The sequence below is a fragment of the Ambystoma mexicanum genome, chromosome 2p (genome assembly GCF_040938575.1).
Source record: "Ambystoma mexicanum isolate Mex_15411 chromosome 2p, UKY_AmexF1_1, whole genome shotgun sequence".
Classification (NCBI taxonomy): Eukaryota; Metazoa; Chordata; class Amphibia; order Caudata; family Ambystomatidae; genus Ambystoma; species Ambystoma mexicanum.
In genome coordinates this window covers 418,690,111-418,716,942 of record NC_090923.1, presented here as the reverse complement: position 1 = coordinate 418,716,942, position 26,832 = coordinate 418,690,111, and the positions used below count along the sequence as shown (strand labels likewise).

The 26,832-nt window shown below is 46.9% G+C and overlaps 1 protein-coding gene across 3 annotated transcripts in view; it reads left to right on the top strand.

Moving 5' to 3' along the window:
- The window catches only part of ABHD6 (abhydrolase domain containing 6, acylglycerol lipase), a 597,080-nt gene that overhangs the window by 459,964 nt on the left and 110,284 nt on the right, over window positions 1-26,832 (top strand). For all 3 annotated transcript variants that reach the window (XM_069643773.1, XM_069643772.1, XM_069643774.1), the window contains exon 6: window positions 3,076-3,233. In XM_069643773.1, coding sequence (XP_069499874.1) covers window positions 3,076-3,233 — 158 coding nt within the window. The remainder of the gene's footprint in view (window positions 1-3,075; window positions 3,234-26,832) is intronic.

Genomic DNA, 26,832 nt, shown 5'->3' with positions numbered 1-26,832 from the left:
CTTGAATGGCTCATCAGGAGAGGTTTTCAGATAGACAATTTAGTTCAGAACATTCACCTAAAAACATATAAATAAAGTTGTGTGTCACTTTTTTTTACATTTCCATACTACAAAAATATATACATACATTTTCAGTATCATGTAATGGTAACTCACCAAGTGATTAGGTTGGTCTGTTATGCAAAGGTTTTTTTCAATTGTAGAAATCAATAGCAAGAACCATTTCTTGACATTCTCTAATGGTAATGCTAAACTTGTTAAAACAATGCTAAACAATGTAAACTTAAAAATTGGATGAAACTTAATATTTTGGACCCCTTACCTTTTGGACCTATCCTGAATTTCTATTTTCCTCCACAAAATAGCTAAACTAAAATATACCCACCCTTTTCTTTTCCTCTCTCGTTTTTAAGGCAACCCTTGAAGCCTATTATCATTAATGAATGTCAAGAAATGGTTCTGGCTATTGATTTCTACAATTTATTTTTGTAGTATGGAAATGTAAAAAAAGTGACACACAACTTTATATGTTTTTAGGTGAATGTTCTGAACTAGATTGTCTATCTGAAAACCTCTCCTATTGAGCCATTTAAGATCTAGAATGGTGAAACACGTGTAGAGAGTGCATATATTCTTGGATTAAGAGAGTGGAAAATATATTACTCTTATTCTAAACCAACAACAGACTTTGTAAATTATTCCAGCCTATCTACACTGGCAGCACTATTTTTGATATTCTATCTGTTGGCACAAAAAGACAACTACCCCTGCTTTAAGATAAACTGCGTGTTTATAGGGTAGCAGCCACACTAGTGGGATAGAACATTTTTGCTGACAACAAAATCCTGTCTGTACCCAATGTGGAGTCGCCATGAGCCAGTGCCAATTTTGACTGCAAAATAAAACAAAATGAAATCACATATTAGTTTACAATGGTGTGCCATTGAAGAAAATGCATGCACACTGCTATATTAAATTATCATTCTTCTTTTGACCAGAGCGCTGGGTAGTTTGAACGAAGCGCAGTGAGCCTTGTCTTCCTCAGGGCAAATAACTCAGGATAACTTGGAGTTCAGTGCGGATCGACAAACATGGTGGGGACTGCTTGCTTTAGGCTGGGGCATGCATTCATGCTTACAGAGGCTGAAGATAATGCAACAACTCCCATACTTCATGGGCCTCGTAAAAACCACTTGCGAAGTATGTGCTGAATAATCCATGGGAATGCTCAGTAATTTACAAGAGCTGCCTCCCTTTTGTCCATGGTGCTTTTGTGACCGCGTAGCATCGTATGTAGGCACTATTCCTTTAATAATCACTACAGACCTGTCGGTAAAGCCTCTGTCTCCTAAATGCTACTCCGGGTACTCGTTTGCAGCTGTGGTTAGAGTGCCACTGACTACTCCTGATTCTTTAGCAAGAACAGCAACATCCAAAGCATGAGCAAGAACCAACAGCGGAGCCTTGCAGAGGATGGGTCTCCATAATTGGGTGGCCCATGCTGCGTCCTCTACTCCAAAATCTGCAGCCACTGAAAACTAACTTGCTGGTATGACCATCACATGTTTCAGATGGCACACCACCACAACTTGGCTTCAAACATCTTATACCATCTGGATGATTTCCTCACTTGTTCCATATGTTGACCATTTTGATCTTTTTGCTAATTTGTGTAAACAGTTCTAGTGGGTTTTAGCTACTAAGGGCCTTGTCTGTGTGAGTGTGTGCATGCAAGCAGTCGTCCGCTTACCTCAGCAAAGCCCTGTCTTCTGCGGACCCAATGTAAGCATTGTCCGTGTTTTAGAGTTGCTATGATAGTTCATGGTGATGTCGGGCCTCTATCTTGTAGAGACTGGGAGGCCCAGTCTGAGGTTGCATGTTTCCTAGCCAAGGCCCTTAAAAAAGCAGTAGCACTTTTGTCCAACATGTGACTGTCTCCTGCTCAGTGACAGTGGTAAGTGAGGGTGACCAGAGGATCCTCTCCATACAGCCCCTAGGACCATCATCCACTAGCTCGGGGAGGCCCCTGGCTCCTTGGTCAATCGACTAGAAGTCTCAAGAATAGATCTGGGTACTTTGATGTCTAAGGAAAGACTAACTGCACTGTTTCCTGAAGCCCAAAGTCATTGCTTTTACCTGCTGTGCCAAGTGCACAGTAGCAGCTGGAAGGTAGCACTCTGCAGGGCTTTGCTGTTTGGTAGCATTTTTTAAGGATAATTCAAAATACTTTGATTGTGAGAGCAATTTGTCAATCCCATTAGAGGCAGCTAGACTTCATCCAAAAACTACTGGATCTGCCCCCTCTAATGTCTTCACTCTCAAAAGAACCACCTAAGAGAGACAACCTCGAGTAGAGAACCATACATCGGTCTTTTGCATTGCCAGCACAGTGCTCTCAATCAACATATTTACACTCTACATTAATCTCTACTGGGAGCAATCTCCAAGTTAATTTAAGGAAGTGGAATAATCTTTGCACCGTTTCTTCATTTTTCAATGACACTTGAAAAATCTTCCTAGAAGTCCTAAGGTCCCACCGAAGTCTAAATAACTCAAATTGTCGTCCTGTCTGACTCTCAATTTATTATACCATTAGAACACATGGTCTACCCTTGCATAGATTTTACCGGACATTTATAATAAACTATTCTTATAACTCACACTGACTAACCATATAAAAAGATTACTGTGATTTCTATTCTGAATGCTCATAGTTACATTGTCACCCCTTGATGCAATTGAGTAAATAAATGGTTACAGTTCTAAGTAACTCTTTAACTTGACTGAAAAGTCTTTACATCTTACTGTTTTGCATTTTTCTTGTTTGGTGCTTGCAAAGCCCAGCACCTCCACTGGAGTCAATCAGCATGTCAATCATTATTTTAGTATCAATCTATTATAATGCACATTGTGTTTGGTAAATCATTAGACAATATCTTTGCTCATGATGAGTCCTGTTATCATTGTGCATATATTAACCAACATTTTCTTGAAAAAGACTAATTAAGATTTCAGAATGAAATAGAGGAGTGTTGCTGTCCTGTCCTTTTAAAGTCCTCTTACTTTATTATTTAGGTCTGTGCTATCCAAATGAAAGTAAATTCTTCAAGCAGTTGCGGGATCTGAAGGAAGCTGAACATGTTCACCAGGTCCCCCTAATCCCTTCCACTCCAGAAGAAATGGAAGAGATGATGAAGCTTTGCTCTTTTGTCCGTTTTAAAATTCCTCATCAGGTAAGTACTGAAAATTGACAACAGGACACACGCTGACATTTACACTGATCTTAATGAACGTCTTTCCTCTTTGACATATCTCTGATACTTTCCACGTTAGAAATATAGAGGGGTTGATGCCCTCTTTCACCCCACAAACAAAAATAATGTGGGGAAATAATGCATTGGAAATGTATTTTTTTTGGACTAATTTGTCAATAAGGTATTGGTGTTATAAAGACATTCAACCATCCAAGACGATTGTACGACCGTTATCCAAGCCACCATTCTAGGCCATTGTTGAGGCTTATGTGTGAAGCAGTTGGTTTGTACCTTGTGCTACTACTTCCAAAGCTGTACCTTTTCTGCACCTTAATGGTGAGGTTCCTTTGCCTAGTATTAGATAGAGGTTTGGGTATGTTTGACCTTGTGCAAATTGCCCTCGGCAATTTGAGCTAAAAATATTTGACCTTTTGACCAAATTGACCTCCATTGTTAAGGATGCGGGAGACACCCCTGCAATCCCTTTTTGACATACTTACATGAACATGAGGAGCGGGGGACACTCCCGCAACCCCTGCACCTCATGGTCAGGTAAGTAGGTATTAACCTATTTGACCTAAAACAAAAAGGTCAGTTTGGACCGGATGCAAAAAAAGGTCCAGTTGGACAACTCAGAAAAGGTCTATTTGGTCAAAGGGTCAAATGTTTTAGGTCAAATAGACTAATACCTTATATGGCAGAGGTAAAGGCCAATGTGGAAATGTCAAACAGATAATACTGTCAGCAGTGGGGTTACATTTACCCCTCTACCTTTCCTCTTTTGTTTCCATCTACATCTTTACTCAAACTCACCCTTCCCCACTACTCCACTGCCTCTCAATGGGATGCAAAGTTTTAAGTGTCTATGCAATGACATGTTGGTCCTACGCAGAACACCAAAAATGATTAAACACCTAAACAAATAAACATTCAACTTGCACTTATCCCTGGAAATCATACATTGAGAGCGCTTGTGTCTACCTCTGCCCTTCTCCATTTTCTCATCACCCCTAAGCACACATTGCAGATGGTCACACACATTGGAGTACATATTTGATGCCTATTGCATGTGTGTTCTGCCACTGATGGATACCACATATTGCACATCACTGGGATATGTTTCAACACCTTTATTTTTGGAAGATGAAAGGCTGGATGGACCAACTGAAGCAAGAGATGCTATGTTAACAGTGAGAGGAAGATGGGATAAAGTAGTTCAGTTGTAAACACTAAAGTCCTCAGACCGACCAATCCCAAATCTAAATCTTGTTCACCCTCGTGTCCGTTCAGGACACAGTTCTTCAAGACACTCGCAGTCCTAGGGATTGAAAGTGACCTCGTAGACTTCTTTGGTTTTGCTTTTTATTTGATTGATATCTTTACCTTTGTCTTGGTCTGTGTCTTTGTCTTAATCTTTGTCTTGGCATGGGTATTTGCCGTTTTTCCGGTTGGGGTCTTTGTCTTTGCCATGTTTTTAGATTTGGTTGTTGTCCTTAGGATGATGCAGGTCATATCTGCTACTGGTGCAAGTCCTATATTGTATCCTCTTGTCCTAGAGCTTTCTCCAGTATGTCACCAGAAAAGGTCTGTAACTTTCCCTGTTATCATTGGAGTTCCTCTTTGTGTTTGTGGGTATGAGTTCTACTTCAGCCTGGGTACTTCTGAGTAAGATTGTTCCCTCCACCTTGGTTTTAGTTGTGCTAGTGACCTTATTACTGACATCGGGATCTGGAGCTCTACCTAATTACACCCTGGTTTGGCCCACGCAGGTTCGGACTGTCCAATCCTCTTCTCTTTTTCCAGTAACCCAACTCTATCTTTAGCACCCACCATGGCAGGAAGCTTTTGTCTCGATCTGTTCACCTGCTAATGTAATGATTGTCCAAATGGGAGTTCTGATTCCTGGGTCTGTTCTTTGTTTGGCTCTGAGTTGTTTCAGGTATTGTCTATTTCAGGAATTAGGATCATCTCATGCCCCACGCCCTGTGGTAAGAGATTCAAAAAATGTCTGGCTGCCATGTTGAACCAGGCAGTAGTGGTATGCAAGCCTCCTTATCCCACGTGCCAACTCTGTCCAGCAGTGTATTCCTCTGTTCCCTGTGTCATTGAGAAGCATGCAGACACTCCCTGTAAGGGGAGTTTTCTTAAAGCCCTACTGGCAGCACGACTTTAGTAAGCTATCCCAGCGTTTTGTAGATCTCCAACTCTTAGTATCAGTCTGTACTAACTCAGGACCTTGGTAGAGTGGCAGAGTAGTCGGGCTTATCTTAAGAGGAAGATGTGAGCTGTAGGTAAATTAATTTGTTTGTTTATTGATTTGATAATGCGCGCCAAACCCCTAGGCAGCTGGGCGCAACAGTACAAGAATTATCGAAGCTTAGTTACAGTGCCAGTCTCTGGCAGGTACTCGCATGTGAGTACAACATACAATACAGTGTATAATACCAGATATAGCTGATCATAGGTACATATATAGAGGATCAAGGTTAAACATAGCCTATACTTGGGTGGGGGCGTGCCTAAGGCTATGGGCTGCAGGGTCCGGTGTATTAGTTGCAGTAGTAGTGCTAAGTGCAGTAGTTGTCATGGTTGTGTCAAGGGGGTAGAGCGACAGTGAGGGGAAGAGAAGGTTATAGGTTGTTAGTGCGGAGCCAATTGAGAGCGTTGTGTCTGAATCTGGCGTAGGGTAGGGGACATCTAAGGTTAATTGGGAGTGTATTCCATGATTGCGCAGCTTTGACTAGGAAACTGGTTCCTCCAGCCGTGGTCAGTTTAAATCTGTGGATTTCGAGCATGAATGAGTTGGCAGATCTCGTGGGTCGGGTCGTATTCCTTCTGGAGATTTTTTCCACTAAGTACGGGGGTGCTAGATTATTTAGGCATTTAGATGTGATAGGAGGATTCTGTCTTTTATTTTTAGCCAGTGGATCGCTTTCCTGAATTTAGTGATGTGATCTCTAGATGGGACATTCAGCTCTGCTCTTAAGGCATTGTTTTGCAAACGTTGGAGTTTGTCAGTGACATACTTGTTGGCTCCTGAGTACAGAGCGTTGCAATAATCTAGCCTGGACATGATGAGAGCTTTGGCCAAGGTGACACAGCTGGCGCTGGAGAGGAATGGTCTAGCAGCGTGGATGAATTTGAAGTGTAAGCTTTTGGGGAGGCGAGGGAGCTGACTTGCTTCTTAAGGGTGAGGGAGGAGTCCAGATAAAACCCTAGGGTTTTTAACCACAGGCATAACCTTAATGATAGTGTTATCAATGTTGAAGGATGTGTAGTTTGGAGATTTTTTAGGTTGGAGTCAGATCCGAGGAGGAGTATCTCAGTTTTATCGTCATTCAGGCAGAGGCCGTGGGTCGCCATCCATGCCTTAATGAGGATGTATATCTTATTCACAAAAGCCGAGTCTGCTTCATAGTTGCCCGAAAGGGGTATGAGGATCTGGGTGTCATCTGCATAGTAGTGTAGGTGACGCCCAGTCTGTCCAGCTTGTCAAACAGTGGCTTGGTGAAAATGTTATACAAAGTGGGTGAGACACAGGATCCCTGTGGGACGCTGCATGTTATTTGGATCGGATCAGCGCAGGTTGAGGTGGAGAAAACTCTCATAGTCTGGTTAGCTAGAAAGGATTGGACCCATGCTATAGCTTTGCCTGTGAAGTTGGCAGCGAGCCTGAGGTGGCTACATAAAACTGCGTGGTCCACCAGGTCGAAGGCTGCTGACAAGTCCAGTACAAGTAGCAAAGCTGTTTTACCACTATCCTTTAGCTCCTCGATTATTGTCTTGAGGTCTAGCAAGGCTGTTTCGGTGCCATGGAGGGGGCGGAAGCCTGATTGCGGAGAGCCTAGCAGGTGGTTGGCTTCCAGGAAGTCCTGAATTTGTAAGTAGGCTACTCTGTCAATGATCTTTGAGTAGGAATGGCAGTAATACACTGAACCTAGTTAGAAATGCACATCAAATAAACTCCTACACTTAAAATGTATATAAAATTATATATTTTTATTTGTATATACACCAGAATCACTTTAAATACTTTAGACGTTTACACTAGAACACTTGGGAATACGTGAGACTACTCTTCAAAGAGCACTTTCGCTTTTGTGTTTGTTCGAGGTTACATTTATAGCAACGTTAAAAAGGGAAAAGGCAATGTTATTATAGTATTGGGTATTACGCGCATCTGTGTAATTTAACAGTTCATACGGTAATGCATTTACTCATGCATATAGTAAAGTCACTTAAAGAGGGGAAAAGGGTTAGTTTGTGTAGCATTAGCTTGGTTCATGGTTCTAGAGAGGGTTTCTTCATCCAGTACGTCTTTTGTCGCAAAACGCAAACCTAGCTAAAGGAAGTTTTGAGAGGGCTCAAAGTCTTGACACAAAGCAGAATACGAAGAGTTCCCAGGATTTCTTCCAGTCTCTAGTTTTACAGAAGCAGCAAGTTAACAACTAACAAGGGAGGACTTATAAGCGACTGGCACACAAGCAGCGGCCTCAGTCGGAGGTAAGAGGGGGTGACCCTGGACACCTCTACATGCACTCCAACGTTCTGGAGCGACTTCTCGGAATCCGGTAAGCAATATCTTTTTCCCCACAGTACCTTAGGTTAGAAGAAAATGTTTGTGCTGGTTGCTCTGCGATGTTGCGGCTCTGGACCTGACCTCCGGATTCCTTGGTCCGGTGACTGAAGGCAGGACAATGGACGGGATCTCTCAGCAGCAGTCTCGAGGGAGGACCTGGGGCACGACTTTCAGCTACTTCTTGGTTCACTCTATGCTTTTGTCGCCTTTTCTGCAGCACCAAAAAAGGACACATCGCCTGGTCAATCTTCACTTCCTGCAGTCCCATGCTCTGATGAGGGGTCTGGTTGAGTTGGATCGGATCGGTGGAGTATCCTTACAGGTTCAGCAAAGATTTGGATGGATTCATCCTTTCCACAATGATGCACTTAAAATGGGCAGCTGGTCTCTTGGTATTTGGGTTCCGCCGCTCTGGAAATTCCTAGGACCTCGGGAGATGGCTCAATTCAAATTTTGTCATGCGACTGGCTGTTCCCACCAGCCAAAGGGAAGGAGTTGTCCTCTTTGGAGCTACTATGTCTCCAGAAAACAGGGTCAGGACAGCAGTGGTCTCTTCTGTGTTGCAAATGGTCTGCAGGCATCTCTAGTCCTCTTCTTCGGTTACTTCAGCTTCTAGTGGTCGACTTGCTTTTCACTCCAGAAGCCTCACCTTTTATACATTTCCAGCACACACTTCTCTGCAATCTCTCTCAGCATTTTCAGAAAGGGGCGTTTGGCTGTCCATTCAGGACAGTCAGACCCCCTGTGGGAGCTGGTCCAATTCAGGCACTCTGGCAGACAAAGGACAGAGGGGTGGAAGACTCCGTCCTCTCTTACTGCCAGCCCAGACACTCTGGAGCCTAGGCGGGGACACCAAAGGGTTCCCGCCAAAGGCAAAATGCACACACGACCTCCCCCTCTCAGAATGGTAGAAGAAGGGCTAACAAAGAACAAACATGATAGTAATGGCAAAAAAAGAAGGGAGGCCCAAAACTTGGTACTTGGGTGCCCCTATTGTGCACTACCGGGGCTATGCGGGGCTGCGGTGTACAAAATACACAAAAGTTGGTAGAACACGTCCACTGCCACCAGCCATAAGTAGGAGATTGTCTGTGACTAAAAAGTCACAGGAGAAGTGGGATACTAGGTATCCCTTAGGCACTCCAGGGAAGGTGGTGTGTGCCAATCTCTCAGACTATAGAGTTTTGGGAGCTCTTAAAGGAGGACCCTAAGGGTCCACAGCAACACTGGTCATGATGAGTTGTGTGCTGCAGTAGTAAAATACAGATTCCTTTTAAGATCTATGGAGCAGCCAGACTCAATACTACAGGTAGAATACAAAGAATAGAGTTCCAAAAGACAGACCCCACAAGAAGGAATGAGTGGAAAAAGGCTCCACTCATTCAGGATTGAAATATAAAGGTCCAGAAGTCCAGCAATAGTGCTAGGGGTCTCACTAGTAGAGGTGATGAAACATAACAATGTAACACTCACTCTGAGTCTTTTCTGGGGCTGCTGTTTGTTTTCCATTTGATCTGTGTACCATGCTGGGGTTTGTGCACCCGGCGTGTGCTGTTCGTCTAGTCCGGGTCTGCTCTTGGAACTGTGGCCTGGAGATGACATGTACTTCAGATCACTCTCTAACCCCAAATCACAGAAACGCCTGACCAGAAAGAAATGAGCTGTGGAACCACCAGCTTTTCAAACAGATGTATACGATCTGCCCGCAAAAGTTTTGTTCGCTGACAGACTGCCCGCAGTAAAACTGCTCGGGCACCTGTTTTGTCAGTTCATTGAAAATGGGCGCCCAAGCAATTTGTGTCCCCCGCTTACATTGTTAATGATGTGGGGGACACCCCTGCATCCCCTGAGACCGCAGATATCTGAGCATGAGGAGCGGGGGGCACCCCTCTAAACCCCGCTCCTCATGTTCAAGTAAGAAGGTCCAAATGAAAGAAGGTAAAAAGTAACAGCTATATAATTAGGTCAAAAAGACTTAACAACCAAAAGAAAACAACCAAATTGGTTCATTCCTTTCATACATTGCCTAAGTTTAAGTTGAGTGAGTTTCAGGCAAAGGATGGAAGGTATTGTTTTTATCCACAGCTTGGCTTCCAGAAATGAGAATGTCCTGCCTGCTTTAGTAACACTTTTACTTTTTAGCTGAGAATGAGGTCTGAGTAGATTAGTGGGAGAATTTGACTTCAGAAGTTTAGTCCAAGGTCATGAGGAACTTTTGTAGGTTACTTTTTGGAATTGTAGTCTCCAATTGATTGGTTGTTGGGCCAAAAGATCAGGATAGTTGTGTTTTTGGCTATCAGTCAAGATTAAGGTTTCGGAGCCAGCATTTTGAATACACTGGGCACACCGTAGTTGACCCTATCGTAATATATTCAAATTAATTCATGATGACAGATGCATGTTTTTGCAATTAAGATCATTGTTGATATGTACTGTGCTGTAACCGTTTTTTAGTCTAAAAATTCATTGTGTACTATGGTATATTTGTTGTTTTTTGTTATTCTGTCACTGTATTAATCTATTCTATATAATATTTGTGATTACATTTTTAATTACATGCTTTGCATAATATTTTCTACTGATGGGACACAACATATGTAGATTTCATACAGTAGTTGAACATTTTAATCAGCCCTTCAGGTATATTAGATTCCTTACTGATGTATTTAACGTGTCATATTCCAATTTCAGGATGAGTAGGGTTCATACATTCCTGGTGTCTTTGGAGTTTTTACAATTTCGGATACAACCATGTATCTGTGTATGAATGAAAGCCTATACCATGATTGGTTAAACAATCAACATTATCTTATTTGGCGTAACAAGTTCATTTAAAGTAACACACATTTGTTGGTTAAAAGCAAGGTAAACTGACGTGGTGCAGAGGCAGTCACCCGGGCCACAGACAAATATCTGTTCATCAATTGCTGGTCCAAGGTGTCAAATGCCACCAAGTTCAGAATCAATACTAGGGTGTCTTAATGGTTGTCCACAAACATCGTTTGGGGAACAGAGACAATCGAGCAGTGCTTATTGTGTACCTCAATGAGGGCAGAAAACAGACTGCTTATCACCCAGCAAACTAAATGTCTAAATGAAGTCTTGGAGTCGGTTACCTTCTCCAAGTGCTTTATCAGAAAAGGGGCATTCACAATGAGTTAAATGGTAAATTGGGATCAAGAGTGCTCTTTTCCAAAAGAGGAGTGATCCATGTGATTTTTAAGGACCCTGAAAGAAGGAACTATTTTATTGCAATATAAAGAAGCAAATGGTTGTCTCTAATGATAAATAGTGTACAAGGATTATCAGCTCTTTCATTAACAATATAATGGACCTTAATTCTTTGCTGACAACAATACAGAAGTGAAATTCAGTGGGGTCCAGTTCTAATCTAGGGGACCGGAGGTTGGGTTCATATAAATCATTAGAGTGAGACAAAGGGGGTCATTCCGAGTATGGCAGTAGCCATGGAGCAATTAGCTCCATGGCTGCCTCCCATACCGGTACCGAGTCCGGTGTTCAGTGTGGACTTACCGGTCCATTCCGACCCTGGAGGGACCGGTAAGTCCCCATTGAACAAACCATTCCCATTGAGCCCCTATAGGGCTCAATGGGGAGGGCGCAAATAACGGGCTCACGAATCGCAAGCCCGTTATTTGTGCCCTGGTCCCTTAGCGGGACCCGTAAAGGACGTTTGGTCCAACCACACGTCCCTTACGGTTCCCGCTAAGGGACCTCGGAATTGGGCGGTAGGGGATTACCGGCACCGGTCTCCTTATCGGTGCCCGGTATCCCCTACCGCCCATCTCGGAATTACCCCCCTAGTGTTTGTTACACGCTCACCAGGCCCCTGATCCTTCGGACCGGTCTTGAGTGCCTGGCAGCTGTCCCCCTGCTAGCCCCATTCCCGCGACACCCCGCGGCCATGCCCCTTGTCCACCGCACCAGCCCCCACTTCCCCTCCCGATTCGTTGCTCCATTGTCCATGGTGCTGCAGACGCGGTTTCCAACGCGTCGGGTGTTCCAAATCTTGGGACATCACTGGTTCAGGGAATCGAGGCGGCATCGTCCTCTGATGAAATGCATTACTCCACGCCTCATTGCCAGGTTGCCGGGCAATCTGCTATCAACAGCCTTGTTCCCGTTCCTAGAGAATAAAAGCCAGGAAGTCACTCTGCTCCCTCCGTCTCAACTACATTATTGCTTCTCTGCCGAGCTCTGTGCTTTCTCCTTCTCTCTGTTCACCTCTTTCTGGGGGATTCTGCTTTTCTCCTCGTTCCTTGCCTTGTCCTGCTTCTAGCCCTGTGCTTGTCCTCCCTTATTTGCCTTGCTCTCTCTTGTCATGAGCCTGAAGTGGGAGAATGGGACAAAAGACTCCCCCCCCCAATCTCCTCGCGCCCCTGGCCTAGAGGATCGCGACCCAGACACCTGCCAAGAGATCAATTTGCCTATCTACCAGATGACCAAAAACCCTGCTACAGGAACATACGGATGTGCCCATCAGCCTGCCCACCAGCCTGCCCTACTCGAGCCGACACCTGCGGCATGGATGAACTCGATTAAGCCCTCAACAACAAGCACCCACATCGTTAGAGATGCCACAACGACCTAGCCGACTGTCAAGAACACACGTGCCACCATGCACACTGGACACTCCCACACCAACCCACACGAAGAATATACTCAGTGCTATGACGTAGGTGACGGATACACCCACTGACGCGCATCTTTATTATTTTCACATAGGTTTTCCAAAATGCAGAAACGCAAGACGCACAAAGCACTCGCTTACATGCTTGCTGACGCTTCTCCCGACCCTTGCATCGTGATAAAAATACAACGAAGACATGACACTGCATATGAAGCCATGTGACACCGCAACATAAGTGCCGTGCATTAAACATCCCCACCTATGCACCAGGCCCAAGTAGGCCGCAAGCAAGAGCTTCCACGAACATTGAACGAGCAAGAGTACAATTGCTGACCCTGCAGAACGAGCCCAGCGAGAACTGACAGCCAAGGGGGCAATGTTGCAACTCGCATGCCACCAGCCGAAGCCAAGGTCACACCTGCAAGCTAAGCCAGACACACAGTGGAAAATACAACTTTAAATGTGCAGAATTCTGCCTCAACCACGGTCTCTCCTCACGTGACCAAGCCAAACCTGACAGGGTGCCAGACCCAGGAGGGAGAAGTCGCCTGGGTCCCACGTTTGAGACACAGACTGCAACAATGAAATGACCCAATGGACACCTACAGTGATGGGAATAGTCTGCTCTCAGGCATATGAGCAAATCCACGCATTGTCTGCACAAACACATAGTTACATATTGTTGCAAATGACAGGTACACCGTGAGCTGGGAACACCGATGGTCCCAGGCTGGGGGGCTCGCGAATGGACCAATCAGAACATGGGGCACTCATCACTGACGCCATTAACCTTAGCCAATCATTAGGGGTCTTCGTGTAACAATTTTCAAGTATCTAATAGAAGGGCCAACCCAAGTATACCACCTGACTGACCCTTAACCACTAACAGCGTTCTCTATACGTATGCTATACTAACCCTACCACTCAAGGAACCAATCCAGAGTGGCGATAGGTTTTTTGCTAACTTTCCCAGGTGACGCAAGTAGCGCGTCATACTGAGGCAAAAACTTCGAGAGGGTCTGGACGGACGCGTACGATCCTAGACCCATCCCTGCCGTTATTCAATAAACAGCAGAACCACCTTGCTTCTTGTGTGTGTCTCATACTCATTTTTGGGATACGCGGGAGGGGTTGGGGCCTCCCAGCCCGGAGGTCCGCGGAAGGCCCAGCCGACCCCGGGAGAAACCCCCCGACAAGCCTTCCTGACCAGCATTCAGTGGTACCCCATTACAGTGCCGTGACTTACTGTCCCAGTACCACGTTAATCCGTGGTACCAGTCCATGGTACAGGGAGAACTGCCCCAGCTTTGCCTCCTTGAGTTTCCTATTGGGTGGCAGGTTTAGGGTAGCCTTCCTGTAGCGCCCTTACATCTTACCATCCTGGTTCTCGCCATGGCTCTTCCAGGCAAGAAGTCCATCAAGACAGGTACACGCCAGCGCTCATTAATCTTTGACAGATTGAGACGCATGTCCCCTGATCCATATGACATGGAGGCTAGTCAGGAACTTTGTGATGAAGTCGTAGCGCTGCGCCAAGAAGTGGCCTCCCTAAAACAAGAGAACCAGGCATTAAAAGATACTATAGTCAAGAACACTGTAGCTCCCTTGACCGAAAGTGCCATGGCTCACTCGGGACCGGTGAAATATGACGGCGATCCTCGTACTCTAACCGAGTTTTGTAACCATTTTAGAGTACAGTTTTTGTTTCGCCCCATTCATTTTGCAAACAGAGCCAAGATCGGATATATTCTGAATAACCTGGTACGAAATGCTTTGGCTTCAGCAACACCCTACATCTCTGTCCGGAGCCCTATACAGGACAATGTTGCTGATTTATAAAAGGCCTTTCTAGAAGTGTTCCAGTCCCCTAAAACCGTGGCTATAGCCCAGAATTGACTATTGGGCATTAAACAAGAATTGCAAGATATTGTGTTATACCAGTCGATTCCGTCAATTAGCCAGCAAATCCAGGTTGCCAGAGGAAACGCAAGGCTCTGTTCAGACCTGGATTAAAAGAAGAACTCAAGGACGAATGAGTCCATGTTCCAGACACCATTGATGGACTTAGTGGTCAGGATTGACCATCAGCTTAAGGAAAGACTTTCCGAGAGGCGATATCAAGACTCTATCTGGTTTTCCCAACCTGCTGCTCATACTTTTTTTTTTTTTTTGAATTTTATAGGGATCCCAATAGGGACCCCTCTTTATTTATAAGATACACTTGTCCTGTAAACCTTTTACCATCCCTAGGATGGCCTTGGCGTGAGCACAAACTATCTAAACTTGGGTACCACCCACATGGGGTGTGAGAACAGAGGATGGCATCTGGGGGTCCCATCTCACTAGGGGGCTGCCACACTATCTCACTACCGAATGCTGAGGTACCTTCCCTCAACCTTCTTTTTTAATTAATGGCCATATATATATATATATATATATATATATATATATATATATATATTATTTTTTTTTTTTTTTTTTTTTTTTTTAAATGTATTTTATTTTATAACGACCACACAGTGCAACAAAACATAAATAGAACACATCAAGCCACAACAAAGGCCAAACAACAGATATGAAAAAGAAAAGAAAGAAAAAACAGAACAGAATTAACTTAACAATCCCCTTCCCTCCCCCCTATGAGCCTGTAGGGTGTCCACCATCATTGTCCGTTCCGTGTGGTGGGGTTCCGTTGCTCTCAGATCCAGCCGAGGTCGACCCCGTACTAAACAGTTCAGCCAATAGCACCTTCCATGCCGTGAGGGAGCTCACCTCTTCCTCCCCTCCCGCCCTGCTGGCCTCCCACCATGCTGTCGTCTCGGCGGCAGCCCATTTCTGGAGGTCACGCCACCATACCTCCACCCGTGGCCTCTGACAATTCTTCCATCCCATGGCTATTCTGCGTTTGGCGAGTACATAAGCCAAATCTTTAAGCTTCTCCACGTGCCGAAGCTTGCGCGCCCTGGGGTACCCTCCAAGCAAACAGGCCCAGGCCGAATCTATCTTAAGTACAATGCCCCTCCCTGCCAGCTTCTGCGCTACTTCACTCCAGTAGGTTGCAATCACAGGGCAGGCCCAGAACATGTGAATCATATCAGCGTTCTCTGTGTTACACTTGGGACACGCCTGGCGCCCAGTGTCTCGAAATCTGGAAATTCTCAGGGGGGTCATGTATGCCCTATGCGTGATATATAGTTGTATCTGTTTAAACCTGGCATTCCTCGATACTTTTTTGTGGTACCCCAGGGCGCGCTCCCACTGCCCATCCGCCATCGGGGCCCCCATCTCTGTTTCCCATTCCAACCTCAGGTACCCCAAATCCTTCCCAACCTTTGCCATCAGCATATCGTACAGCCTGGAGACCTCATGCCCGCCCTCGGATGCGTCATACATAATCTCCAGCGTCGCATCCGGCTCGTCTGCCAATACGGTCTCGGGCCAAGTGCTCCGGACCTCCCTGATCACTCTGTGGAACGTCATGTATTGCCCCGTGTGCAGCCCCGCCCCCGCCTCTAGATCTGCGAACTCCGCCAAGGACCCATCCTGCCAAATGTCACCCAAAGTGACCAGCCCCACTGACTCCCAGTATGTTCGCAGGATGGCCCCAAGCTGTCCGTCTTCCCTTGCAAGGGCCACCAGCGGCAGCTGCGGCATGCACGGCAGGGGATCCCCCATCATCCGGCAGGCTCTTCGCCACATGTTCCTGCCCAACGCTAGCATCTTAGGACGCCCCCTCATCCATGTGCTGGATACCCAAATAATCTCTCGCAGGTAGAAGGGGGAGCAGTCCTTTCCCAACAGTCTGTGTTCCGGGGTTTCGTCGTCCGAAAGCCACTTGGCCACGTACTGCAGCTGCGCTGCCACGTAGTAGGCCTCAAAGTTCGGCAGCCTCACGCCGCCTTTCTCATAAGCATTCTGCAATTTCCACAATGCGACCCTGTTACGCGTGCCCTGCCATAAGAAATCTCTACATACCCTATGTAGTCTAGCAAAAAACCCCTTGGGTATCATGTATGGAATGTTATTGAAATAATGCAGCAGCCTAGGTAGCACGACCATCTTAAGCATAGCACCCCGGCCCATCATCGCTAAGGGTAGTTTCTCCCAAAACCTCATGCACTTCTCAATCCTCCCCACTGCCAATTCAGTATTGTGCCTGTGTTCCTCCCCGGTCGTGTGGTATACGTCTATGCCAAGGTACCGAAAGGTGCTTGTCGCCCATGGGATCCGCAATACTGGCAACCTCTCAGCCGGTATCCCCACATAGCTGCCCAGCGGGAACAGAGTGGATTTCCGAGGGTTGACCGCTATGCCAGAAAGCCAAGCAAACCTCTCCATCACCTCCAAGACATATTGCAAGTTCTCTTCAGGGTATTGGAGGTACAACAGCATATCGTCGGCATACAGGGATATCAGATGGCTCTCCCCCCCCACCTCTATGCCCACCGGGTCATACTGTTGCCGGAGGTAAATTGCCAAGGGCTCAAGGGCCAGGATGTACAACATTGGGGACCAAGGACATCCCTGCCTGGTGCCTCTACCTAACTGCCACCTGTCCGACACTACTGCCCCCGTACGAACTCTGGCTAGAGGCGCGCTGTATAATAATTCGGCCCACCTCCTGTACCCTGGCCCCATTCCGAAGTGATCCAGTGCCGCCAACAGCCACGGCCAACGAACAGAGTCGAACGCCTTGACCGCATCCAGCGCCACTATCGCCATTTCGCCGTCCTTGCTACATCCCCATTCGACCACTCTGTGTAGGCGTCTATGGTTGTGGGTAATGTTCCTGTCCGGGACATAGCCCGTCTGGTCAGGGTGAATCAGCTTGCCTATCACTCTCCTCATTCTAGCCGCCAAGACAGCTGTTAGGATCTTGCTGTCCTGGTTCAGCATCGACAAGGGTCGATAGGAGCCGCAACCGTGTCCCGGTGTATTGTGCTTGGGGAGTGGCACTATGACCGCTTCCCTGAGTGATTCTGGTAGCTGTCCCAGCTCAAACGCCTCATTAAACATGTCCAGCATGGGTGGGAGTACCTCCTCCCCATACGCCTTATAAAACTCACTGGGGAACCCGTCCGCCCCCGGGGCCTTGCAAGTGGGCAGCTGTCGCACTATCTCTCTGAGCTCTTCCAGAGTGATCGGAGCATCCATCTCCTCTCGCTCTTCATCGCTGATTCTGGGCAGGCCTATATCCCCGAGTACTTCATCTATCTCCTCTCGGCTCCCCCCTTCCCGATCTTCATACAATGTTTGGTAGTATTCTGCGAATGCCCCATTTACCCCTTCTTGCGTGTCGATCTCCGCACCCCCTTCGGTGATGACCGATCGGATCGGAGCCCTAGGGGTTTCGCTCTTATATAGCCAAGCGAGGAGCCTGCCTGTCTTGTCCCCACCCGCATGCAACCTCTCAATGTACTTCGTATAATTCAGGTTACAAAGTCTGTCCCAATGCCCAGAGCACCGCTGCTGCAGCTCAGTAACTACTTCCATATCCGTCCCACCCTTCTCCAATTCTTTTTCCAGCTCGATCTCGGCCTCTCGCAGGTCGGTCAGGATTCCGCCCATTAATCCCTTGGACTTCGCGATAGCAACTCCCCTCATCACCACCTTAAAAGCCTCCCACAAAGTACCAGCCGACTTGACACTCCCTGTGTTCGACTCAAAGTACGCGACTATCTCCTCCCTCATGTCCTCCTTGAATACCGGATCCCGTAGCGCTTCCGCCCGAAGGCGCCATGTTGGAATCCGTGCACGTGGGGGGCGCAGCCGCCATTGCATGATTAGGGGCGAGTGGTCCGAGAGGACCCTCGCCCTGTAGTCAATCTGTTCACACTCTGTAAGAATGTCTGGAGTGGCAAAAAAGTAGTCGAGCCTCGTGTGCAGTTGGTGCGGAGCCGAATAGTGCGAATACTGCCTCCCACCCGGGTGTCTCGCTCTCCACACGTCTACCAGGCCTAGATCCGTTAGCAGCGACTGCAATACCTTGGCCGCTGGGCTGGGCCTAACCATTTTGTCATCCGACCTGTCCTCCCTGGGGTTAAGCACACAATTAAAGTCTCCACCCCAGATTACTGTGCTCCCCATCCCTTCACCGAGTCTCGCGCACAGTGTCTTAAAGTAAGTCGCTGTGTCCTGGTTGGGCGCATAAGTGTTTATGATACAGACAACTCTACCTTCCACAATCCCCCGAACCATGGCCAGCCGCCCGTCCGACTCCACAACCTCCCCCAAGAGCTTGAACGGGACATGTGGTGCAACCCAAACCAGCACACCCCTGGCATACGCAGAGAATGTGGATCCAACCACTGTCCCCTTCCATTTTCTCCGCACCATTTCAAGTTTATCCCGTGTCAAATGCGTCTCCTGTAACAAGGCCACGTCTATCCTCTGCCTCTTCAAATACAACATGACCTTATTACGCTTCAGGTAGCTATTCAACCCTCTAACATTCCATGTCAATACCTTAAGGTCTCCCATGATTTATCCGTAGCTCCCACTTCCCCCTCTGGTCTGATCGCCTCCCCCCAGTCCCGACTACTTCCCTTCTCAGTTTCTTCCCCAGGCTCACATAACAACTAACACCCCCCACCCCCCTAACCCAACCAACTGCCCAGCTCCATCCCTGGATCACAGGCATCCCCGTGTCCGGTTCTCTCCGGAAGCCCGTGTAGAGAACCCGACACAGTGACTAATCTAAACACACACTGGGGTACGAATAAAACGGCCCTCGGATGCCCCCTACACATCTATATCCGCGCTCGCGGACCATGTTCGAAACAGTTAAAAAGTGCATCCCCATCCCAAAGTGGCAAAGACTATATTCCAGTCCAAATGTTCAAAGTCAGCCGGGCCCACTGTTTCACTTAACTCTCCCTGCTCCGTCCGCCATCTGCTCATCGGGCTCCTGAGGGCAGTTCTGCGCATCGAGCCATTCCACGGCCTCCTCAGGGGTGTCGAAAAACAGCGTCTTAGCCTTGAAGAAGACCTTAAGTTTGGCTGGGTAGAGTAACATATACTTGAAACCGGCCGTCCGCAGGCGCCTTTTGACCGCCCCAAAGTTCATCCGACTGCGCTGCACTTGTAGAGTGTAGTCGGGGTAAGCAGTGATGGTTGCCTCCCCTCGCCGTATGGTGCCCCCTTTACGAAAATGTTCCAGAATCTTCTCCCGGTCTTTGTAGTTGAGGATCTTGGCGATCACGGGCCTGGGTGGATTACCCGGCGGTGGCCTTCTGATCAGGGCCCTATGTGCCCTCTCCACTGCAAATCCCTGCGTTAGGGCACCTCCGGTGATCTCCTGCAGCAGCAAGGTCTCAATAAAATCTGTGGGATTCTGGCCCTCAGCTCCCTCCGGTAGGCCCACAATCCGGATGTTGTTTCTGCGGGCCCGACCTTCTGCCTCTTCAGCCCTGCTTTCCAGGTTGCCTACCCTCTGCACCAGGGCATGGATCTCTCGTTTGTGCGCGGTGCATTCCGCCACAGTCGGGCCCACCTCCTTCTCCAGGGTCTCTGTGCGCTCGGCCAGGGTTCGCACATCTTGCCTCAGGAGGTTCACGTCCTCCTGTACCGCCCCGACCTGTAGTTCCATCGCAGTTTTCAGTTCGGCCACCGCAAGTTGGAGTTTGGTCTCCCATGTCGCCTTCAGATCTGCGATCGCTGCCAGGACCTCCTGGTTCGTTCCTCCTGTGGCCATCTCCTTGGGCTGGGCCTTCTCTTTGCTCCTGGTCCCCTCGGTGCCAGGCGACGTCTTGGCAAATTCGTCGAGCGTGGGCTGTTTATTCTTCGCCCTCAGGAGCTTGCTCGACATATCTTCGATCAGGAGCGTCCCTTCGATCTCGCTTAGGCCCCAGGCCTGGGGGCACTATGTCCCCCCATCGCCACACAGTTTCGGCTACCTCCAGTCAGGCTTGCTCTCGCTGGATCGCGCTGAACGTGAACTGAGGGAATCGCCTCCAGAATCCCGGTCCCCGATCCTTTGTCCCAACATCAGGCGACGGCAGCCATTTTGTCTGCCGGCGAAGCTCCGGCACCAAAACTTCTCCCGGCTCCTGAGTACACAAGCGCTGCACAATCCCGTGTGAAAATGCATCCACATGTGCAGCCGAGCTTCGCATTTACAGTCATCACCGTCTATGCCACATCGTAGCGGCCGTTGCGCGGATTCAGCCGGATAATGTTCGGATCAGCGGGAGCTCCCGTTCAGGCACGTCCTTTCACATGGCGTCCAAGCCACGCCCCCCGTGCTGCTCATACTTCACTGGTTCCAACCCCTATGAGGGAGACCGAAGCAGAACCCATGCAGCTCGGTGTTGTTCGGGGCCAGCTATCAGAAGCGGAAAAGAGAAGATGGCGGACCAATAAGTTGTGTCTGTACTGCAGTGATGTCACACATTTTCCTGAGCAATTGCCCGATTCGACCGTAAAGACTGGGGGAAACTAATGGGCTCACTGTCAGAAAGGAAGGAAACATTGAGCCCAGTTTCTTCATCACCCCTTCCTACCAAATTGGATCAAGCAATGCCACCCCAAGCTTTGTTTGCCATACAGGTTGTCATATCCTGGAGTGAAAGAGACCAGCCCCTACAGGCATTGACGCTAGTGGATTCAGGTGCTTTGGGAAACTACATAGACGTCCAGTGCTGTGAAAAGAATGACATTCCGATCTGGCAAAGGAAGCAACGTGCCCTGGTGTAAGGTATCGACAGTACCCAGTTTGCCTCAGATCCCATAACCCAGGAAACCAAATCCCTTACCTTTTTGTTATGCATCCACACCAAGAGAATCTTGCACTTGATGTCATCCAGTCTCCCTCTTATTCTCTCGTGTTGGGACTTCCATGGTTGATTTTTTTCAACCCGTTTATCAACTGGGCTACACAAACCTTGATCTTTGGATCCAACAGGTGTACTACTGAATGTTCTGTTACTACCAGTTCCTCCATGGTTCGTTTCGTCTTTGCAGGGACGGAATATGTCCAACAGTCATGTTGTTGTCATACTCATCCTCCAGTATACACGCCCCCTTTGACAAAGTATTTTCAGTGCCCGAGGATATACCACCCCCACCTTAGAGGCCCTTCGATTGTGAAATCAAATTACAACTGGACCAACCCATTTCCCATGGACGAGTGTACTCTTAGTACGCAGGAACGTGAATAACTACGAAGATACATCCAGGAATGCCTCGCTAAAGGATACAGTCAATCTTCCAAGACACCAGCAGGGGCACAGTTATTTTTTGTCCCCAAGAAAGAGGGCACATTTGAGACCCTGTGTGGACTGTTGCCTACTCAATGAGAACCGATAAGGACAGGTATCCCATGCCTCTTATTCTTATATCCTGGAATCATTGCATGATGCCCGAGTGTTTACCAAGATTGATATACGTTGGGCCTACCATTTGGTGCGTATCAAGGGGAAGACGAGTGGAAGACTGCGTTTAAATCACCGCAGGGGCATTACGAATATAAGGTTATGCCTTTCAGGCTATGTAATGCTCCAGCGGTCATCCAACGTTTCATGGATTCAATCTTTACAGACCTATTGGGAATCAACACATGGATATATCTGTATGACATTTTAGTCTTCTCAACCTCCTTCAAGGAACATGTAGCCCATGTCTCTGAAATCCTCGGGCGTCTCCTGGAGAACCATCTGTACGCCAAAGAGACGGAATGTGAATTCCACAAAGAAAGGATCAAGCTCCTAGGCTATGTCATCAGCCCGGAAGCTATTCATATGGACCCTAAGAAAATTACGACACAACAATACAAGAATGGTCTAGTTCACATGACGTGAAAGCGGTTCAACGCTTTTTGGGTTTTTCACATTTTTATCGTAGGCTTATCACTGACTTTGCCTGACGCACCTGTGAAATCTCTCCGCTTCTACGCAAGGGCCAGTCCTTTCTTTGGACGGTTCAGGCGGAAAAGGCTTTTGTCGACAAAGAATTAATTCTTAAAGGCACTGATTGTACAACACCCTAATGATTGTGGAAGCTTATGCCTCTGCTTTTGCTATTGGTTCGGTGCTCCTACAACATAATCCCATTACCGGTCTTGAACATCCTATTGCTTATTTTTCCAGGAAACTCACCCCCAGTGAGCGGAATTACGCCGTTATCGAGAAGGAACTTTTATCCATCAGAGACAGTTTTCTCAAATGGAGACCTCATTTACTGGGGGGTGGGTTTCCTGTGGTAGTCTGTACAGATCATAGGAATTTGCAATTTCTTTGCATTTTGGCTTGCACCAACAATCCTCAAGCCCGGTGGGCTCTGTTCTTCTCTCAATATGACTTTAAAATCACTTACATACCTGAAATGCAGAACATCCAAGCCGATGCCCTGTCACATTCTACGGATGGTGGCACTTATTCTACTATGACATTGTCTCTGCTTCTTCCCTCCCAAAACATTCCTGTTAACCACTCAGTTGTTACTTGAGTAGGTCAAGGGAGCTCAAGCCGCTGACTCTTCCATGGCTAATTTCTGAAGAAACAGTAACTTCAGTGTTAATGACGGTCTTGGTTTCCTAGGTGGGAAACTTTATCTACCCGTGACCAGTCAACGGAAACTCATCCTTCAGGGGTTTCATGATTCACATTCAGCAGGCCACCCGGGTCAATCCTCCACTCTTGACTTGATCTCCAGCGTTTTTGGTGGCCAGATATGAAATCCAGTGTTTTTTCTTACGTTTCTACTTGGCCTACGTGCAATATGCAGAAACCGACTCATCACAAACTGGTTGGTCTTCTTCACTCCTTGAACGTAAATCCGTATCCATGGCATACTATAGCTAGTCGACCTACCTGTTTCTAGAAGGTATACTAGAAAAATTCTGAGACCACAGGAACCACATGGACTACTGACTCCCTTGCTATTGCATTGATTATTACCATTGATCGAGCTACACAGATCCCTAGAGTGGAACACACTATCCCTTGATCTGTGAATGTTATAGTTATATTTAGTTTACTTAACAGATCCCTACCCAACTAGTTCACAGGGGAACTCTCTGAATATAACAAGGGGGCTTGTACTACCTTCCCTCCCACTTTAACATCCAGCTCCTCAGTGTATGGAACCGTAGAAATAGCCCCAGAGGCGTCCCTGTGTGTCAAGGGTTTTATCTGATAATGGGAAGTTCTCCTCCATAATGCATGACTTAATTGCACCTGAATCTACCTAAATATAAATTGCTTCTTTCCTATTTCCTCCTTCACCAAGGGCTCCTCTTCAGGGTGTGCGATTGTCAATATGATTGGACACGCAAGTGCTTTCTGTGGGCTGTCCTAATCAGTATATGTATTTGTCCCAGATAATGAAAAAGGGCCGCCCCCCCCCACAATTATAACTCCTTGGAATGGGGTGCCTGTCCCCACTGCCATCCTGTTACTGTTATCTCACCCTGCTGTGGTTGTTACTCACATTGCCCCTGCCTGTCAGCCCCATAAGGGAACTGATTCTGACCCCCTCACCCAAATTGCTGTTATCCCATTCCTTGAGGCCCTTGGAATCCCTGCCCTGGAGGTGATGGCCCATAATTAAATCCCATCCCAGGGCTTTTCCTGCACTCCCTTGCGAAATGCCCCCATTTGCCGCAATACCAGCACTGTGATGTTCCCAATCCTCCTCCCCTATCCCTGCAAAGCCTCCTGCTCTTGCTCCTCGAAATCCTCCTCTTCCCCTTGGTGTTCCTTCATACTGCCACTGTGGGTTGGGGTACTGTCCCCCCACCCAATTGTCCCTGTCCTCCTGCGCACCATAATGCCACAATTGTGGCATTCACAATTTGTTGAGTGTCTCCTGTCCTTTCCCCCGGAGCCAGTGCAGTCACCGGTGCTTGGATGACAACCTTATTTAGTTTCTTTTCCACTTATTTTGCATCATCCATTTGCCGCTTTTGGGCTGTCTCCCTGTCCCGCTCCTTGATTCTCTTACAATGGTGGACTATTATACTTTTTATCTCTGCCCACCCTCTGGCTTTAATTGCCACAATTTTATCTAGTGCCTTCTGGACCTTGTTTGGTAATCCACTCTTTACGATAAAATAGAAACATGATACTGTCTCAACTCTCCACGTTTCCTCTAAGTTAAGAATAACCCCAACTGGGTCCTCATCCCCCATTGTATATTACATTAAATAATGTTAGTCAGGGGTATCTGGGTACATCGTTCGTAGGGCATCCCATACTCTTACCTCATTAAAGGCTGCTCCATCATGTTCATTATCTGCAAGACTTACCCCAGAGTAACCCGCCCTTGCCCATATGTCCCCAGCCTGGTCCCCAACTATGGCGACCAGTAAACTCTTAAAATCTCCTAGTGCTAATGCTACGCCTGCTGTTTGTTTTTCAAATTCATAGATCCATTTACTAGCTCCGGCTATAAGCTGGGGGAGAGCTTTAATCAAATTATTTGTGTCCATTTGAGGCCATGGCACATACTGCGTTGTCCCTACTCTTTTATGTATAAGAGGCATCTGCATATCTATTTTGTTTTCTACCCCTTTAGTATTCTTTGATTTTGTGCTACCACCATTAAATATGGTCTATTTCTTGCTCCGTCCCTCCTCACTGCCTATTGTGGCAGAGACGGGTTTCTCATCGCCTCTTCTCCTTGATCTCCTTCTTGCCCGGCCTCTTCATTATTTCTACCACCTTGATCTTCCCCTCCATTTTCCCTTGCTTGTTCTACTTGTTGTCCCAGGACAGTCAATGCCCTCTGCCCATCATCTCTTTCAACACAAACCTTTCTTATTGCCCCAGGGTTGACTCTAAACAAATCTCCTCCTGACTTCCAATCCCCTTTTTCTGCACCGGTACCCTTATTTCTGGTGATACTTCTTCAGGTTCTTGTAACCTGACTAACCTTTCCCGCAATGCTCTTAACTTGTTGTCTGTTTACTTGTGGACCCTCTAGGTACACTGATGCTACGGGCATGTCAGTGCTTGTGGATGGGTTTAATGAAGGTGCAAAAAGCTCTCGAGTCCCCTCCCCCTAGTTGCTAATCCTGATAATCTCTACCACTACAGGCTTTTAGACTGGGTTTGTATACCCTACTGCGGGTGTATGCGTTACTGGGTATATCCCCTTACATTGGATCTCTTTTTCACCTTCCTGATCTTCCATAGCCTCAAATAATTGCCAGAGATCTAGAATCTCTCTTTTTTTTTTAATTTGTTGCCTATTTTGCTGCTAAAAAGATGGAACTTTTTTCTAGCATGTTTCTGTTCTGGGAGCCCTGTTCTGGCAAGGAGCAGGACATCCCTCCTTCCTTTGTTTCTACTATCCATTGCTTATTTATTCTGTCACGATACAGTGCCAGAACTGTATGCATGTGTTTTGTTGGAGTTTCTTCCTCCATAATATTGTGTGAGTCCCTAATGCTTCACTTAGACCCTACTGCAATGCTGCGCATGCTTCAGCTTATTACATAAAAATACAGATCAACCCACTTTTTCCCCACCCCCCTATACTTTTTCCACTTAGATTTCACACACACACACATGGTGCGACTCATGCACCTTCCTTCCTTTTTTTTACCACAAAAGACAGCAAGAGAAAATATACAAAATATTGACTAAAATCCAGGCCCATTCCTTATACAGAGCCACTACTGGTTTCCCTTCTATCCTTTGTAATACCACCTTCCCAGCATTTTTTTATATGCCGAGGATCCCATTGCTTTTATCGTCATAAAAGAATAATGCGTGGTACTACCTTCTCAGCCTGTTATGTCTGAGGATCCGTTACTTCCCAGTCCTTATAAGCTGGGGCTCCCTTTCCTCTCACTCTTTATACACTGAGGTTCCCTTTATCCATTGTAAGAAGTAGAAAAACAAAAATGCATGCCAATTTTAATACATAACCCACCTCCTATCCAGTCTACTCCTTAACACATCACCTGAAATCCTATCCAATCTATTCCTTAACACATCACCAAAAATCCTATTCCATAATACATCACCAGAAGTCTGATTCCATTGACCTTGAACAGCATCAACATCACCTTACTATCATTCACATCACCATACTATAATACATTCATACATACAAGTTCCCATGTTATCACTTGCAAGAGTATAATCACATGTGCATGGTCACTCGAGTTTCCTACGTTAGAAGTCCCAATGCTGGCCTGTATTTCTGGAGCCACACCCCGCTTTAGTGAGCAGAGAGGATTTCTATTAAAATGGCTCTTACTAAAACCATTTTCAGGAAACGTGTGTTTTTTGATTAAAGATACTGGTCACTATAGATTGGCGTGGCTCTTTCCTGGCGACTGGCCTGGGGCTTTGCAAAGTACAGGGGTGAAACTGAGATCACGTCCGGGTCACCACTGAAAG